This window comes from Periophthalmus magnuspinnatus, chromosome 10, assembly GCF_009829125.3.
Source record: "Periophthalmus magnuspinnatus isolate fPerMag1 chromosome 10, fPerMag1.2.pri, whole genome shotgun sequence".
In the NCBI taxonomy this organism is placed as follows: Eukaryota; Metazoa; Chordata; class Actinopteri; order Gobiiformes; family Gobiidae; genus Periophthalmus; species Periophthalmus magnuspinnatus.
The window spans coordinates 31409192-31428055 of record NC_047135.1 but is presented as its reverse complement, the minus strand read 5'-3'; the positions used below and the strand labels follow the sequence as shown (position 1 = coordinate 31428055).

The 18864-nt window shown below is 39.8% G+C and overlaps 1 protein-coding gene across 1 annotated transcript; it reads right to left on the bottom strand.

Moving 5' to 3' along the window:
- Positions 1-13208: 13208 nt before the first annotated feature.
- ubl3b (ubiquitin-like 3b) lies at positions 13209-18294 on the bottom strand. Its single transcript, XM_033974302.2, has 6 exons — positions 18118-18294; positions 17289-17396; positions 15578-15686; positions 15383-15469; positions 14954-15031; positions 13209-14378 (listed from the first exon to the last, which is right to left on the bottom strand). Exons 2-6 carry the CDS (start codon positions 17313-17315, stop codon positions 14326-14328), a joined length of 354 nt encoding a protein of 117 aa, XP_033830193.1. The 5' UTR covers positions 17316-17396; positions 18118-18294; the 3' UTR covers positions 13209-14325.
- Between the last annotated feature and the right edge of the window lie 570 nt (positions 18295-18864).

Here is an 18864-nt window from a genome sequence, read left to right as displayed (position 1 = left end):
TGTCCCTGGGCCCATGGGCACCTACCCTCAACCAGTGTCTCTCTGCTAAATGTTTCTCTGGATGCAATAAAAACTGCAGCTGGTGCCTCTGCTCTAAGGGAGGTACTGCTGACAGATTAAGTGTAAAGCATATTCCCACTGAAATGCACGGAGAGGCATTGTGGTGGACCAACACAAAGGTGGACACTGTTTGTTGTGTGTGTTTGTGTATGTGTGTGTATGTGTGTGTGTCTATGTGTGGTAGAAGTATCTAAATGTCTGTACAAGTTTAACCTGTATTCTGTTTTTGTCATTCTATCTTTGTGTTTATGTTTCCATGGAAATATCATTATTGAAATTTATTGAAGCAGATTTAAAGTGATTTTAGACCCTATATATACATCGGATATGGCAAAAGATTGAGTGATTGGTGCAAAGTCTTACACAGACAGACATAAATTCAAAAAGCACAATGCCTAAACAGTCTCCAGTGTTATTAATATGAGGCACTTAAGAAGAATATAACAGCTTAAGAAGAAGTTACTGAAAATTGTATTTGATTATAGTTTTGTTAATAAACACAAAAAACACAGTCCAAACACCCAAACTGAAACATTTTTAACAATTTGTCGAGATCTAGTTTTGATCCAGAGGTTAAGCCGGCAGTCTGTGCTGCTCGTTAGATTGACACTTTGTGGTAGGACATGTGTTTTAGGGTTCACTCGGGGTTTAGCCTCCAGAGACACCCGTAAAACCTCTGACAGCTCATAGGAAAATTGGGCCTTTTTGGGTCATAGCCACCTGTGCAGTGTATATCTTACATTCTTCCAAAGCCACTTCTACCGTCTGACACACTAAATTCAATTACTAGTGGATTTATGGAACAAGCTTATTTATGGGCACAAGGGAATGAATCGTGGAAACAAACTCCCAGCATGTTCTTGGGAAACGTTCAATACTTTAGACATGTTTTCTTCTTGATCACTGGACTAATTTGAAGAAGGGCAGACTGTATAAAGGTAACATCAGATGAAAGAACATTCCTACACTCAACTCCGTGACGCTGAGACACTGCTTCCTCTGTTTGCAGCTTTGGAGGTCGGATTTTTCCCTACCATAGAGAGGGGACTGAAAGCTATGTGTCTCAAATTGTTCTCATTCCTTAATAAAATCTGGCTTTTTTCCTTACATTAACTCCCCCAGGGCTATGAATCAACAGCTGTTGGTCAGAAAGTACACCAGATGTGGATGTCAGCATTATTCCATGCCTGGATAAATTGACAGATTTGTGCCCATGTATCAAAAAACTGATGTTCGTTTGGGACATCCAGGTCATCCAGGATCTGATGACGAGCTGCAGTGCTGGAATGGAAGTATAGCTATCAATTTCACTACATTTAACACTTTTACTTGAGTCACAAAACTGAGTACTTCATCCAACACTGATGAGCTCCGATAATGCTATGAAAAACATAAAGAGATCAAGCGGGCCCTCTAACAATCACTGATGTCACTTCATCCCCCCTGCCTGCTGTGTATGTCACTGGAGCATGTACGGGGGTTTTGTGGTGGCTGGTGAGATTATGGGCACTACTCATCTCCTTCGGTATGTCCCTGTGGTTAGCCTATGTTATTAGTGTGATGTTGAAGTGAATAAATTATGAAGTAGAGTGCAAAATCAATGAATCATGCACAACTCTAGGTGAGAGTCTGAGCACAATAGTAGCACTGCCATAGAACACAGCAACAGTGTGTCCAGACCAAGCTGACTGAGGCCACTGATATCTCTTATCATTAACACTTTGGTGTATTCTGCACCCGACCCTCGCTCCCGTTCACACATTTTCCACCATGATTCATTTAAGAAAACACCACTGAGCCACAGGTCCCGGCGTCCCCCCCTTGTCAGGCAACGTGGCTGTTGAGCTCATTAATATTGAGGGAAGCGCATTATTAGCTTGTCGCGTCACTTGAGCTGCCAGGAAAATAGAGAGGGAAAGGGAAAATGTCAAGGCCAGAAGGTTAACAGCAGTCAGTTGGTATGTTTGGTTTTCATTAAAGAAGTCTGTATTGGTTAATAACGTCTCATTATATGTCACTTTACACCATAAGTCAACTGCTCTTCTCAGTAGAGGAAACTAAAATATGTGACAAATTCATCAAAACAAGAGTTTAAGGCTTCATTGCTAAAGAGCAGTGTTTGTCTAATGGCCTAGGGTGACAGTAGTTCAGATGGTAGAGTGTTTATCCACTGATCTGAAGGTTGATGGTTTGAATCTCACTCTTGACATAAACATCACTGGTATAGCAGTCAGACCCACAGGTTGGCTTAGCTCCCGCAGATGAATGCTGTTGTTGTGTTCTTAGGCAAGACGCTTAACTCACCTCGCCCCCAGGGTCACTGATTATTTGGCTGTCTATGTCTCCCCATGTAAATACAAGTACGCAAGTTTATTTACAACATATACAAGTAGCTATCCAAATTCTGGAGATTGGATCTAGTCATGTAGCTAAGGCATAAACAACATGTCCAAGAGGTCCCCAAACAATAATAATCCCATGTGGAGTTGTTACGCTTGACCTCAGAGTTCCCTGCAGCACTCTAGAATAATCAAAATGTTGATATTTATGATGCTAACATGGTGGTCCAGGGAGCTCACACGACTTCCCCAGCAAAGACCATGTTCTGTATAATGACAAGCCTCTGAGGCACTCAGAGCAGTGATTTAAGCCTGTAGTTTGTGATATATGCAGCACAGGACTCTCAGACCACAAAGAATGAGACTTTTTCCTCTCTCAAAATTCTTCTGTTCCACTTCATCCAGAAATATTCATGACACATTCACTCTTTTCCCTTCATCAAAACCCTCCAAATCCATGTGTCTGTCGTCGTTGGCCAGCCGCTCTGGACACAAAGACATTTTTTCAAATTTTTTTCCCCCTCCGCTCTCAATAAAAGCCACATCTGTGCAGGCATTCTAGATGTTATTTCCAAATTCAAATCGTGACCCATGTACCTGTCTCTCCATTGGTCCCTGGTCTTCCCTCGGAGCCTTGCTTATATTCACCATGATGTCATCTCACTTTGGCTGCTGTGTGAGGTGAAGAAAAAGTAGGAAAAAAGACTAGAAAAACAGAACAGAGGAATGTAACTGAAATGAAATCCACTGAGTAGGGCAGAGGCTTCATATCTGTAACCAGATTGGCTATTGGCCCGAGCACCACTGTGACGCTCCAAAACGCATCGTCAATAATAATCTCAAGACATCCTTTTGGCTCAGTGTTTGGAAACAAGAACAAACCATGCAGGAGTTGAGATAGTTAAAACAGATGATTTTGTCCCCAAAGGCAAAATATATCCACTTATCATCATTAAGTCACTGTTCAGATTAGAGTCAGATCAAGCAATTTAACAAAGCAGAGGACTACTGGACTACTTCTTTTACTACTTCTATCAATATATGCATGTGACAGATTAAGTCAGGTTTACATTGTTTGGTTAACTTCATTCTTCCTGGTACACCAGATGTGACATAAAAAGAGGTAGGTTCATTAGCAGCACCTTTATTATGTTAATACTCAGTGTTTCTTCCTGTATTTTACAACCTTATTTTAAACAGATTTTATTCATAAACTGCTACATGACTGGTGTAAAATATTTTAAATATGTGTCATCCTGCCAAACCAAGTTATATATTGGATAATATGAAGACCTGACACTTCAATGTACAGTTTAGAATATGAAAGGCACAGTAATTTAATCAACAATAATCTCCATCACTCTGACAGAAGGGCAGCTTCAAAGCTCCGGAGCTGTTTCCATGGGACGAGGCTCAGACTCAAAGCATTCAAGTCGTTTGTGGTAAACACAACAAATATTTACAGCCTCTGTGTTCACAGTGACACTGTACAAGCTTAACATAGCACTACTATTGATTACAGATGTGAAGATGGTCTATTGCACTTAATTACACATACACGTCTTATTTCATTTCCCATTAGGTCAATAATCAACAAAGATATCTTCCATATTCAAATGAAAGGCCAACAAACCCACTCATGGCTGTGATTCTCACTCTGAGCTGAAAGGCTGATGTAGTACTAAAGGGAATGTCCTGGAATGTTCCTGAATGTTATCACTGGATTCTTGGTTCACTCATGACAACAGCTCTGTCTCTAGGTAACAAAGGTACCTTGATAATGGCCACAGTGACAAAAGTTTTCATTATTTGTGAGTAACCCTATGATAGCTCTTGCTTTTAGTGTGAGCTGTATAATCTTACATAATGAGGTTGATCACAATCCTGCAAACAAAACACAGATTAAAATGAAATAGCTTGTCTGAGTTATGGTTCATTTCATCGTGATTTATCAGACCACCCATTATTATCTGATAATGATTTAAATGACAAACAGCCACATCTGATGTGAGTGATCAGAGGGACCACGATCACAACGAAACGAGAGGATTTTGCCGTTTATAAATCAATCTGCTAATAATAAGAGTTTGAGTGTGAGTGTAACTGACAATTGCATATGTGGAAAAGAACTTTTTCCATGTTGTTAAACATCATTTTGTTATTCTGACATTGGAAGATTTTCCAAACTAACACTGACCGTGTTCATCGGGAGTTTTGGGGGAATAATGTGAAAAGGTAGCAATATTTAAATTTTTCTCACATTCTTTTTTTCCAGTGGGAATTTTACTGGTGGCAAACTTTGACAGTGTCTTTTTGCCTTGCACCATTTGATAGAGCACATCACACACACACACAAATCAGGCACCACGTGTGTCTTTGTGCCCACTGTTTGAGTCTGTGCAGCTCATTTCACCATGAATAACAGTTGAATGTCTTTGTCCCTCTGCCTGCGCTCCTTTAGTTTAGTGGACAGTTTCATAATTGGATTGGACCGTGGCATATCTCTGCTCTGCGCTCAGCAGGTGTCCATTGTCTGTTCTTGGCGTCTAATCCATGCTCTGATTGGTTTTCATAACTTCAGCAAACAACAGACGGCGCACTAAGTTTAATGTTTAAAAACACACACACAAGCATTTAGCAGAACAGCCACAAAGTGTTTCCAGCAAAAAAGCTAAATCTTTAAAAGTTTTCCACAGCAGAAGGACATGAACGCCACAAAAGAGCAATGTCAGTTTACAATCATGAGCTGAATCCAAAACAGTGTCAGAGAAGCCAAGAAACACTCACAGAGACCAGTACGAGGCACAAGGGATCGAAGGAGAGACCAGTATGTGGCACACCAAAATAACCATTTTATTCAAATCAGGATGGACTAAAACAACCAACGCTCTGAAATGAACAACAGATGAATACATAATAATGTGATCATGATGTAATAATTAACCCTTTAAATCCCTTTAGTTTTTATAATCATATTTTCAACCTCATCCTGTTTTTGTCTGATTCTGATCAATTCAAGATTGTTTTATTTGTTTCAAAGGAAATTTGAAGAGGGCCAGAATATTTTTCCTGCCTGTTTGACCCACGTTTCCTCAACACTAATGGAAAAAATCTTTCGCCTATTTCTGGTGGTGACAAGATGAAGAAGCATGAATTATAACAAAAAGAGAGAGTACGTCAAAACAGATTCAAGCAGACGAGGTTGGGCCACAGCTGTGTCCTCTTCTCTCTCTCCATATTGACAACACCAGGATCCTGAAGATAAGGATCCTGATCCTTATGCATCAAAATCACATACAAAGGTTATCACATGTTGAACTTTGTTTGTACTTTGTTAACTTTTGCCAAAAAAAAAAAAGGAAAAGAAGAAAAAAAAAGTATGTCTGACCATTGCAAAGGCACTTGGTCCAACATGCACCAGCAAAAGTTAGAAGACTCAAAATTAAAAATTTTACAAGTCATATAGTAGTAATCATTGAATGTTTGAAGTCTGTAGGCAGGGGCCCGTGTCCATACAGTGTTATTGAATTTAGAGCTGGGTGTTGAATATGTGTCAGCTTAAAGAGCAAGAGTTCATCACAACCAAAGGACGACCACTGAAGCACCAAGTCCCACCACAAACACTGAGATGACAGGGAAGGCCACCACACATGAAACTGGTCCCTGTAGCTCTGGGCTTTGGGCTGGCTTTATTATGGGAGGGGGTACACATTTTGCAAGGACTGCAAAGTTGTTGAAAATAAGCAAAAACACTGATAGGGTAGAGGTTACTTTTACTAAAAAGGGCTGGCGGTGAAAGAGTTCAGTGGAAGTTTGGTTTGACTCAATGACACTTAAATGCATGAGTGACTAATTATAATTATACATTCACTTTATTTATGTACTCGTTTTAATAGCACTAGTGATATGTTTTGCATGTGTGCATTACAAACACATTCCAGGTGTAAAAATTATAGTTGGGTCACCAGCAACTCAGTCAGTCACCTTAACCATTTGACCAAATAAACACAGAAGTGTCACTTTATTGGGGAGGCGTTATTACATTATTGGCTCACTCAAGTTATTACATTATTGGTCTGTTATTACATTATGGGCTTATTGCATTTAAAGTTGGACAAAATTATTACACTATTGGATGTTATGGATGTTATGGATGTTATGGACGTTATTACGTTGCTGTCATAGCTGTCATAACTAGGACAGAACAACATTTACCATGTAAAATTTAAAGAGGGGGTATTAACATATTTAGATCACCATGTTTACATTTTATTGTTTTGAAATTTTTGATGCTTGAAGTCCCTGCTCCCTGTGCTAAGTCACTTCCCTTTCAGAGTGCCATAACAGTACAATCAGTGTGCATCCCACAATTAACCTACTGCAAATCACTTCGGGTTTGTGAAGTTTTAATGTGCTGTTTTATGTCCTGCTTTTGGACATTTGAAAAATGGCCGTGTGAGAGCATGGGTTACATCGGCTTGTGGGCTGAGCCTTGTACAGGCTCGTACTCCTAACAGTGAGGAGGGTTTGTTATAACACGGTAGAAAGCCCCACAAAGTTGATTTTGAATACCTTCTCTTTGAGGTATTTTTGTTTGAGTATAAAAACTGGTACAAATATAAAATCTCACGTTTTGAAGCTTAATGCCTCCTGGAAGAGCACCATTATAGGCTGTATCTTCACAGATGAATAACAAAAAATACTACAATATTCTGTTTTGTAGTTCTGGAAAATAATTATCACTGAAACTGGTTCTGAAACATAATCAGACATATGAATTCTGTGGGTCAGTAAGAGAGTAAATTTATGTTTTGTTTTAAGTGGCCAGTTTAAAGGCACAGCTGACTAAGAAAACAATAACAAGATGAAGAGTTATTACGATCAAACAGTGTCTGGAGACTTCAGAAAAACATTGTAGAAAGGCGGCATATGTGTACATCGGTTTCATAGATTACTGAGGCCCAGAGCATGTGACAAACGAGCTCCTGCTGAGCTAGGTCATGCTTCACACTGACAGTGACCAAGCACAATGAAGAGCACAAATCTCCTACACAATCTGACCTATACTGCTGTGGCTATTTTGATAACTTAAAACATTATTCACTGTCTGCATTTAGTGTCTCAGCTATATAAGGCTGCTACAAAGAGACAGGAGACTTGATCCTCCCTCAGTCTTTTAGTCTTTTATTCATTGTCCCAAGTTAAGGTTTCACTAAAGCGCTTGTTCTGATTTTGGCCATGGCCCCGGGAAACTCCAGTCCTGATCCAACAGTGTCACTCAAGTGCAACAGTCCAAAGGTTCAGAGCTGCCTCGGTGGCTTCATCATCTGATACTCTCACCGTGAAGGTTAAAAAGAGGCTGTAACATGCTACAACTGTGTCCAAGAATCACATTGTATATGGATCTGGGTGTGCTCACATAACTGTCTTGTTTGAACATGACTTTAGTTTGTTGGTTTAATCTGAGGAAGAAATAAAAATTGCTTACAATATAATATAATGGGATGAAAGTACAATTTTATTCACATCCTATTTTTAAGGTGTTTTGTTACTATATCCAGCTCGGGCAGGTTGAGGAGGGTAGTTTTTAGCAGCAACACTCATATAAGTGGCGCGTGGGAGAGAGGCCAGGTATCTTAATCCTCCCGGGATTCCCCACCAAGAGATCCCATTAGTGCGGATAAAAGCTGTAACATAGTCGGGACGGGCATTGCGCTCTACCCCCGCGGTCTGACTCTGACCCCTATCTGATCCCTCACTAACTGGAATCACAGTCCTGGCTCCAGCAGGCAGTAAAACGACCAACGAACTGTAAACCATGCCGATGCCTTAATGAACAACATACACACACCAACAAGTGGGAGAAAAGGCCGCTGTAAATGTTAAAAGAGCAGCCATATTTGCAGATACCGTAGAAACCATCTCAAACACTGCACTCACTCAGCCAGGTCAAACTGGCTTTACAGTGGCACAATGCAATTCTCAATTTGTTCTCGAGGTTTATAATGACAGGTGCTTTTCCGATTCTATATGTGTTAGTGAGACGTTCTTCAGTGTTTCAGTAGTGTTCAATATGTGACATCTTAAACTGCCCAAAGTTTAAGACTCAGGGTGGTTCAGAAAGTTATAAGTGAACAACTTCAAACTGGCATACTGTAGATCCTGGTTTGTGGTTAATATTCTTGTAATTACATGGGTCAGTCCACATTAATATAGTTTTAACATCTGTGCAGTGGTGGAAGAAGTACTCTGTTTTGTTACTTAAGTAAAAGTACAGATACTGGAGCAAAAAACTAGGCCTCCTTAAGTAAAGGTATCACATAAAAAATCTAAAAGTACCTGTTTAAAAATGTACTTAGGGAGTAAAAAGTAAAGTTTGGCCTAATTCACGCAGATTTTAAGATCTAATAAAGCTTCAAATGTCATGATTTTGATAAAGATTTGTGCTGAATTTTGAATTGATAGTTTTTATCTAGCTGCTCAAACTATAAACATGTTAAAGATAAACCCCTCAGACCTTTGAGCAGGTCTAAAACAATAATGAAAAATACTTTTACTTTTCAGTCCAGTTAAAAAAAAAATGTAGTGGAATAGAAAGTACAAATACCTTCTCTCAAATGTAGTAAAGTAAAAGTACAAAGCATCCGTGTCCTAAAGTAAAGTACAGATACCTAAAATTTGTACTTAAGTACTTAAGTTTGTTACATTTCACCACAGAATCTGTGTGGGTACTTCATTCAAACATGACTCATCACTGTGCAGCCCACATCTGCAGTTACAGAGCGGATATTTATGTTGGCAATTGTGCTTTAAAGATATATCTGTTTGCTTTCACTGAACAATATGATAAGTGAGTTTAGGCAGGTCTATTATTATTATTAAAAAGCATCTGATACGCTTGTGTTCATAGAGCCTGAAACTACAGATCCCACCCATTATCCACACCGCTCGACCTCTGTGTCCTCTCATGTTATTGTCTAAATGTGATGTCTGTTTGAATGACAGAGCACTATAAAAATCCCCCCTTTCCTCTTGGCACAATATCTGCAGGTGTCATTTGCCCATTAGTCTGACAGCAGAGTGTGGAGATGAGGAGAGACAGGCGCAGCATCAGGAGTCAGGGCAGGAGCAGCTCGTTTGCTGAAGCCCCACTGTGTTAATTCAACCCCTGCGTGAGTGTGTATGTTTTCACACTGACCCACTGAAGGGACTAGACTCAGAGCAGAGCAGAAGAACGCCTCAGCTGTGGACAAAGAAAGACAGACAAATGTAGGGCACCCATTCTGATATGGATTAGGTTGTGTTTGGTTGCAAAGATAAAATGACTTAAAAATGCTTAAATGGTCACATTTGTATACGGCGCATTTCCACCTTCAAGGCAGTCAAAGAGCTTTACATCAAGGAATCACTCACCCATTCACAAACACACTCGCAGACCAGTGTACACAGACACTGGGGGCAAGGTGGGTTAAGTGTCTTGCCCAAGGACACAACAACAGCATTCATGACAAGTCAACAGACATTTGGAGACCCAGGGCAGGAAACCTCACATGGACCCCCATCTTATATAAATGAATAGGAAGAAGGTCCAATACTGAGCCCTTAAGACCCCTCTGCCCTCTGATGACATTCCTGATTGTGTTTTGAGCCACATATTGCATTGTATCAAATTGTGAGGGACCCTAATTCCAAGCCCTCGTGAATGCTTACACCTTTTACTTAAGATCACTGCAGATTTTAATTCAATGTAGTTTTTTTTTTTTTTAAGGTGAGTGTCTCTGGTTTAGTTTAAATAGAAAAGTCTTGTGATTACAAATTTGGAAACCATTAACCATATTATTCAAACTTCAAAAACATGCCACCTTACCCTAAACTATAAATCAGAACTGCTGGGAGTTGCTTTGGCATACACTTGTATTCCCTTTCTCTACTCTGTGTGGGTTCACAGATGGTTTTAATAGGGCCTGATAAGAAATGCTCAGAAGCCGTGAAGGGAAGCTCTGCATTTTCTGTACTAAATACCAAGACAGAAGAAAACACATAGATCACACCCCCTGTTGATTAAGGCATGCAGCTCCCGTTCATGACCAGTGCAGACTAGGCTCAACAACAAGTGGAAGAACTGCACTTAACCACATCAAGATTGACTTTGGGAAAAAATAAATCACCCATGTCAGCACACCCCAAGGATCGTACGGCTATTTAAGCTACTAAAAGAAAAATGGTTTCAATTTTATTTATATAGCACATTTAAATATAACTTTAGCTGCTCAAAGTGCTTCCCATAAAAAGTCAACCAAAAACAAATATACATATAATACGAAACATCAGTGACAAGGCTCCGGGGGTGGATGATAGCTTCTTTGAGCCAGGACCTGCAGCACTGGGGCGGTTTGCAGCCGAGTCTGAAGCAGCTGGGGTGAGAATCATCTCCTCCAAATCCGAGGCCATGGTTCTCGACTGGAAAAAGGTGGTTTGCCCTCTTTGGGTGGATGGTGAGTCTCTGCCTCAAGTGGAGGAGTTCAAGTAACTCAGGGTCCTGATCACGAGTGAAGTACGAATGGAGCGTGAGATTGACAGGCGGATCGGTGCATCGGGCCATCGTGGTAAAGAAGGAGCTGAGTCAAAAGGCAAATCTCTCGATTTACCGGTCAATTTATGTTCCTACCCTCACCTATGGTCATGAGCTCTGGGTAATGACCGAAAGGACAAGATCGCGGATACAAGTGGCCGAAATGAGCTTCCTCTGTAGGGTGGCCGGGCGCACCCTTAGGGATAGGGTGAGGAGCTCAGTCACACGGGAGGAGCTCGGAGTAGAGCTGCTGCTCCTACACGTCGAGAGGAGCCAGCTGAGCTGACTCGGGCATCTGCTTAGGTTACCTCATGGACACCTCCCTAGGGAGGTGTTCCGGGCATGTCCCACTGGGAGGAGGCCCCAGGGAGGACCCAGGACACGCTGGAGGGACTATGTCTCTCGGCTGGCCTGGGAACGCCTTGGGGTCCCACCGGAGGAGCTGGAGGACGTGTCTGGGGTGAGGGAAGTCTGGGAGTCCCTTCTTAGACTGCTGCTCCTGTGACCTGGCACGCAAGTGGAAAGAAAATGGATGGATGGAGGGAATACGAAACATAGGCAAAAAAAACGAAAAAACTATAAAACACCATATATATGTTATATTCAGCTGTTGCAGGTCCACAATGAACTCATAGAAAAATCTAATGGCATTCAAACCAAAGATCAAGATACCACTTCAAATCCAGTTCAAACGTGTTGTGCAGTAGACACTGGGTACATTTACATGGCCAGTACAAATCAGATAAATAGAATAATCAGATAACTTAATAATTCAGTCTCATTGCTGGTGTGAGTTTAGTTGCACAATACAATCTGATCCTCAAAAACAAAAACTTTTTGTGACATGTGTCATTTAATCAGTGCATTTTAGAATAAGATGTTGTATTTGGACTGGAAGACAAAATACTATTATTTTTAAAAATAACTTTCAATCTTTATAATTTTCTCTTTTATTTTTGTCTTCCCCACATTGGTTTACCCATTTGTGTTTAGTTTCCCTTCTCAAAACCTGCACATGTGTGAACAATCAGATCAGATGTAACTGTTTACATGATGTTTTCAATAACCAGAAAATCAGACAAAGATCAGATTTTTGGTGTGCATGTAAACATAGCAAGCAAAATGTGAAGTAAAACCAATGTAAACTGAATCCTAAAACTACCGAATCCTAGTCCAGTGATGTGGACACTTTGTTCTTTCTAGGGTCAAAACCTCTACTGCAGCCCTGAAAGATAAAATGCTGTAATATTATGAGTAGTTGACAGAGGATGGTTTAGTGTGACTCAGGAGTGAAGAGGGCTGACTGCTCTTGTCCTGAACAACTCAGCGTCAACTAGAAAATGGACTTCGTGCAGCTACACGTCAGGAGCAGATTCCTGAAGCAGAAAGTGATGAGCGCTGTTGAAAAATCTGCTCTGCACACTTTGAGTATAATGTCTACTGGCAGCAAAATAGAGGAAATTCTGAGGACTGGTCAAAAACAGTAAAGAATAACAACAGAAGCATAGGACCAAAAGCCAAAGCAAACACAAGGATATGAAGCATTTTCAACTTTTCACTTCTGAATTACAGCCCAAATAGCCTATTTTTAAACCATTAACACAAAAAGCAAATAATACTTTTAAGTTGTGTATTTACAACATATGTGGTGCCTATTTTATGTTCTTATATCTAACTATATCTAAGTATTTTGTGCTTATCCAGTATGTGTAAGACTGGAATAATGTAGTTTTTATTTCATACCCTGTATCTCCTGAATTACTTCAACTTCAGAAGATTTAGTGCCCTCTTGAGGACCATCACTGCTAGTGCCTCAGGCTGAGAAATGCAGAGGAAAAACTCAGTCTTTATGGCTGGATGAATTAGCCTACAAAAGGGTTGCTCAAATTTGGTAACTGGCCTTGGATATATAGTATATATAGCCTACTCTTGTTCAGTATATTTAGATTAAAGGACATTGGTGCATTAACCATCATTGTGAGATATGCATTTAGCCTATTCATGATCCAGGTCCAAGAATATATCCATTGAGCTGTGTACAACAAAGTCAACACACTGCTTTTTGGAGTTAAATAAAATACTCAAAATTGTACCAATATGCAAAACAATCTTCAACATGTAGATTTCAGAAGTGACTTCTGCTGTTGGCCATCTTAACGTGGTGTAAAAGTAGGTCTATTTTGAATGATGTTACTTTTGTCAATGAACAGCTTTGAAAAAAATAATGATCACAAAAATGCTGTATTTATAGATTTATTAATTTATAATACAAGCTTTTGTTTACCTCTTTGCATTTTAGTCTTTACATGGTTCATACAGAGCTAAACTTCATAGCAGTGACACAAAGTGACAACAAATACAAAGCCCAAGACACTCAATGGAAGGAATCAAGAGGTTTCCATCTTTTTCCCGGTGCACCACCATTTTAAGAACACATGCCCCCACTGTACAGTGTCACATGCATTTCACTACGCCAGGCTCACTTCCACGCACACACACTCACACAAAAATTCAACAGATACCTATGCACAAGATTAAAATTGATATTTAAATTTTATATTAATGATATTAATGAATTCCACAATAAAAGGCAAACAAGAAGTAAAGACAGCGTTTCAAATGTAGAGAAGGATGTCTACCATGATTTTCAACTCCTCTAGTTATTGTCCATGTTCCCACACTCCCATCTTCAAATGCTGCTTCTTCTATCTGCATTGAACTGGCCTGCCTTATAGGCTTTACTCAATAAAGTATATTCCATTAAGTCTTAGCCAAAGGTGGGATTGCCGCACCAAATGGCCCATGAGAAAAACATCATTAAACTCCATCTTCAGCCTTTTTAATCTTCCCCAAAGACTGCTGCTGTCGATTACCAGCTTGCACATCCATCAGGAATTCCTGGTCACGTTCCCGCCAAATGGGTTTGATGTAGAACAATAAGCAGGGGTAGAAAGAGTTCAAGAAGAATGGCACATTTTATCTGGGTTACTTAAATGTAAAATCACTACGTTAGATGATGAAGTGCCATAGAGGATTAACACCACTCAGTAAAGGTGAAGGACATCAATATGAGAAGAAGGCAGGGTTAGATACACAACCTCCACAGATCAGTTATCAGCAGCCACACTGTAGACCTTTGAAATGTGTCCTGCTGCAAACAGGTCCATTGTGGTTTAATCTTTGAATAAAAGGTTCTTCTAGTAAAAGGTGAATGACGTTACCATGTTGGCACCAAAAGCAAACTTTGGAGAAGAGTTGCGCTAAAGCAGATGAGACTGCAGCCCGACTCTGGACTCCAGAGTGGGTGTCAGTGCAGAGGATGAACAGGGCTGGATGTATGCATGTCTGACGGCTTTAGAAGAGGAGGCAGCAGTTACTCTCTGTGGTTTTCTCTCTGTTTCTTTGACCTACAAGAAACAGAGACAAGCATTAAAGGAAATGTATGCACTGCTAAACTTACAGTTTTAAGGTACCACAATCACAACAACCTGAGCTGCCAGTGTCTACCAGCAGATAGTACAAGGTTTTCTCATTCTCAACACATGGACAGGCCATGGTTCATGTGAAAGCTCAGAGCCACCAGAACTCACTCACTGAGCTGCAGAGGCTGCACCAGCACTGATAAATGATTGGTTGCAGGTGCTGGGGTTTAGCAAGTGAGGGTTCAGATCGGAGAACTGGATTTCATCACTGAAATTGGCAACCCAAATGAGAGACTCATGTGAGGCACATTACGCTTTCTGACTTGAAAGAATAAATAGGTATTAGAATTGCTATATAAAGCTATATTTGATTTGAACATATTTAACTCATAGCTGGGGACTCAGTTAGGTAATGTTTATGTTTATTTGAAAATCAAAATCAAACAGTAAAAGTTTTCACAATAACTAGACTGTTACCAAAATGCTAGTGCTGTAAATCTTCCTTTGGAAAGTCTCTGTTAATACTAATGTACAGTTTAAAGAGAAAAGAATAACTTTACCATGAGAGTTGGGCTCCGGAAGGGTCTCTCTGGCCACCAAGTGCATTACAGTAGTTCGTCCAGGAGGTAGCTTTAGAGCTTGGGGGAAAAAAAAAAAAAAAAAGTATGAACAAAAATAAGTACAGCACACTTAAAAAGCCTGTCTGTACCCAGAGCTCTAACTCCAACAACCTCAGAGTTCATGGGGTTGGCCATTTTAAGAGATTAAAGAAACCACAAGAACAATCCACAGGTCTGCCATGACAACTGTTACTATAACAACAACAGTGGCTCTGTCTCATGTCCAAGGCCAAGCTTGTTCAGGAATGTCCCTATACACATGAATATACATACTTAAAGTCAAATATAAACTACATTTTCCCATGAATTTTTTTTTTTTTAAATTCTCTCAACTTGGATGATACTTTGTCAACTGTAATGAGAACTTACCCCCCAGAGTGACGTTGCCATGAAGGAAGCGTCCCTGAAAAATGAGCCGCAGTATACTAGGGCTACTTACACGCTCCTCTTCCCATCCTGACAAATAAGATGTGCAGCTTCAGCCAGTGTGCCATAAATAATAGTTGAAAACACACTGAGATACATGCACACAATCACAACATAAAAGTATTTCAAACCACATACCTGCAGGCCAGTTCTCAAACACATGCTTAGCAATGTCTGTGGCCGAATCATTTGGGGAAAAAGTGAAGTCTTGTGTTTTTCCACTGACTAGGATAAGGCGGAGGTGCACCTAAAACACACAGTAAACCATATTAGTGCATCATTAGTAGTGGAGAGATCCCACCCTGTGCTCTGTCTAACCTGGCTAGGAAGGAGATGACCTTCACATGGCTGTAAAGAGATAGGCATTCCAGTCTAATTACATTTATCCACACCAGATCTCCACCCATTGACTGTGCAACTTCATTCTACAGGCTTATGCTGAAGCGAGCCCCTGTTGTGGGGCACAACGATAAGTGTGGGAGCAAGAACACTAGCCCTTTAGAGCTCAGAACGCACCAATCTCTCTGTGGGCTGTTGGCCTAATGCAAAAACCCCAGGTGTTCCAGACAGCTCTGGGTCTTCTGATCACAATTATGTGGTAGGTGCAACACAATAAAGGGGGTTTCTTCGGATATTATTCTCTAGGTCATTTCAGAAAGCATCTAGTACTTTTAAATCCCGTTAAAAGCAGCAAATGTTTGGTGTGTTATTTCAATACAAATGTTACATAATCAGTTTCAGTTAGCACAAGATAAAATGCTAGATAATATATGTTATATATTTTTAATATACAGTTTCTGAAGGGAGCAACTTCTCAAATATTAAAAACACAGATTTCTAAATTACACGTATACCATAAAATAATGTTTTAAGTAAAACCAAATTTAAACAGGAATTTTCATGAAGGGAACCCGCTACTCTACAAATAGATTAAGGGAATTAATTCCCTCTACTTAACGGGGGATAGACATGAACTTTCTTACATCACAAATCACAGAGGGGAGAACAAAGAGATCCACAGGGTGTGACGTCAAGGATGCCCCAACTCTGAGCTGTTTACAAATACAATCTGCCTTTGATGGTCCTGTGTGAACCCCTCCCCCCTTAAACCAGATAACCTCAATGTGGGGTTGCACATCCATGTCATCATTAACAAGCTCTGTCCCCATTTCCACCTCATTCATCTCCAGCAAAATAAAAACAATGCCAAATCTGCCTGGTTACAAATGGCAGCATCCAATAACCCACCACTGAGATGAACGGTTAATACCTCAATATACAATCCTATTTTATTATATTGTCATACATATGTTTTCTTTGACCATTTTAACTTCACACCACATGCACACATCCTGAAAATATAAATGCTGTTTGATTTAAATAGTCTCAGATTGTCATAAAAGAACTACAGATTATACATATTGTAGTTATACTGAGAAGTAGTTCATCATAGAATAAATGTTAAATGCAACATGGAAATTTTGGGATAAAGAGTGACTTGGATTTATGAGGGTCAAATCAATTGGCACCAAAACCTTGAATTGAAAGTAGGGCATAGTTTTAAGTGAGATTAGACAGATGGTGTCAGAGGAGCAGTAGTCAAGTGTTTATGGACAGATGCTAATCCATGAACCCTAGCAACCAACCCACTCAAAAACTACAACTGCTACTTCCTCACTACTACTTATTATTGTTTCTTATGTAAAAAAGAATACATGTTTGCGACTTGGTAGAAGCTTGTAGTGAGGAACCTTGTCCAGAAAATGAGACGCTGCATGTTACAACATCAACGTAACTAATGGTATGTGCTGCATTATATTTATATCATGCAAAAATCACAGGAGCTTACCATGTCTAGATCTCTCTGGCTGGTCATGGTTGAGGCAGACTGAAGGCGGTAGATGATGTGCAGACAGGTCAGGTCTGAGAGCTTCAGCTGCTAGAGAGGGCTCGAGCCCTAACACAAACAACACAAACAGCCATCACAGACCGGTACCACAGCATCTTTAATGCATCATCACATCTGGACACGGATGTGGCAAATGTCGAAAATTACTACTAAATAACCCGATACGTGTATAAGTTTGTATGTAGAGAACAACTGATTGTACAGACTGCTGTATTTTAAACATGTGTAAAATACACATAAGGCGCAAGGCAAAGTCTCAGTAAAAAAAAATGTAATAGTAATGGCACCGACGTCTGTCCTGTTTGCACATTTGTTAAATGGCCTAAGCGGTGAACATTTACACAACACAGCCCTAATTAATATTATGTTTTTTATAATCACCTCTTGATCACATTTATCAAAAATAGTACTAGCTATAACCCAGAAATAGCGTATGTTGTAAAGTTCATAAACCCACAGAAATCATAAAATTTTGGTAAAAGGCTAATTAAATGCTAAGAGGAAGCAACAACGATAGTCTTCATAGCGAACGGGAAGACACATTGTTTTGAGTCGGGCAGCAAGGTGGTGGTTATACATCTTTATACCTTAATAAACAAAGCCAGTCAAACATATTATAAACAGTTACATGAAAAGGCCATTCTAGAGGAAAACCCGAGCATCTAAAGGTTTGGTCTTTGAGTTCGCTGTTAGCTGGCTTTGGTGAATGCTAACTGAAAGCTAACCTGCTAACACACAAAAATACCCAATTTTTTTCGAACGCTCTCACCTGCATTTGATTACAATTGTGAAAACTGACATCAAGATGAGCTGACAACCAAGTAGTTGTCGTGTTCTATGAGTAAAACATCGAAAGTAGCGCGATTAAATGGATCTGTGTATTGCTCGAACGGACGAAAAAAACACCGGAAGTCAGCTGGTTGTAAACACAGATGCTACCGCAAAGGTGACTGGGAATTGATGTCCTCAATCAAAAAACAACGTTTTTATTAAAGTACCATCTTTTTTTTCCTTCCATTTTCATCGCCATTCACTGTGACCACTCTTTCCCCTTTTTGTTCATTTATTAATCCTAAACATATAATGTTTTTGATGGAAAAAAAACTACACCAATAAAATAAATTAATCTAATTTGTGTAATTAACATGACTTGAAATCCTCAATTTTACCGTGATGCCATTACCAAGAAAATATAGAGAGCCCCTGCCCTGCATAATACTATAGGCTGAATTGGAGTCCCTGTCCCTTACAACTAATTGCTTACAACTAACTGTTCTACTGAAGTCTTGAAGTTACTTGAATAGTGGGATTTTACAGTTTGATGAGTTTTCTGTGATCTTGCTGCTGCTTAGTCACTGTACTGATCTGAGGAAAATTACTGAAGCTTTGAAAATTCAATAAATTATTATTCTTCTGTGGCAGTGAAGGTATCGTTCTATCCATGATTTCATTGCTTGTTTTGTTTTTATTTGTATTTTGTGAATCACTTTTAAATAAACATTTATATTGGTTGATA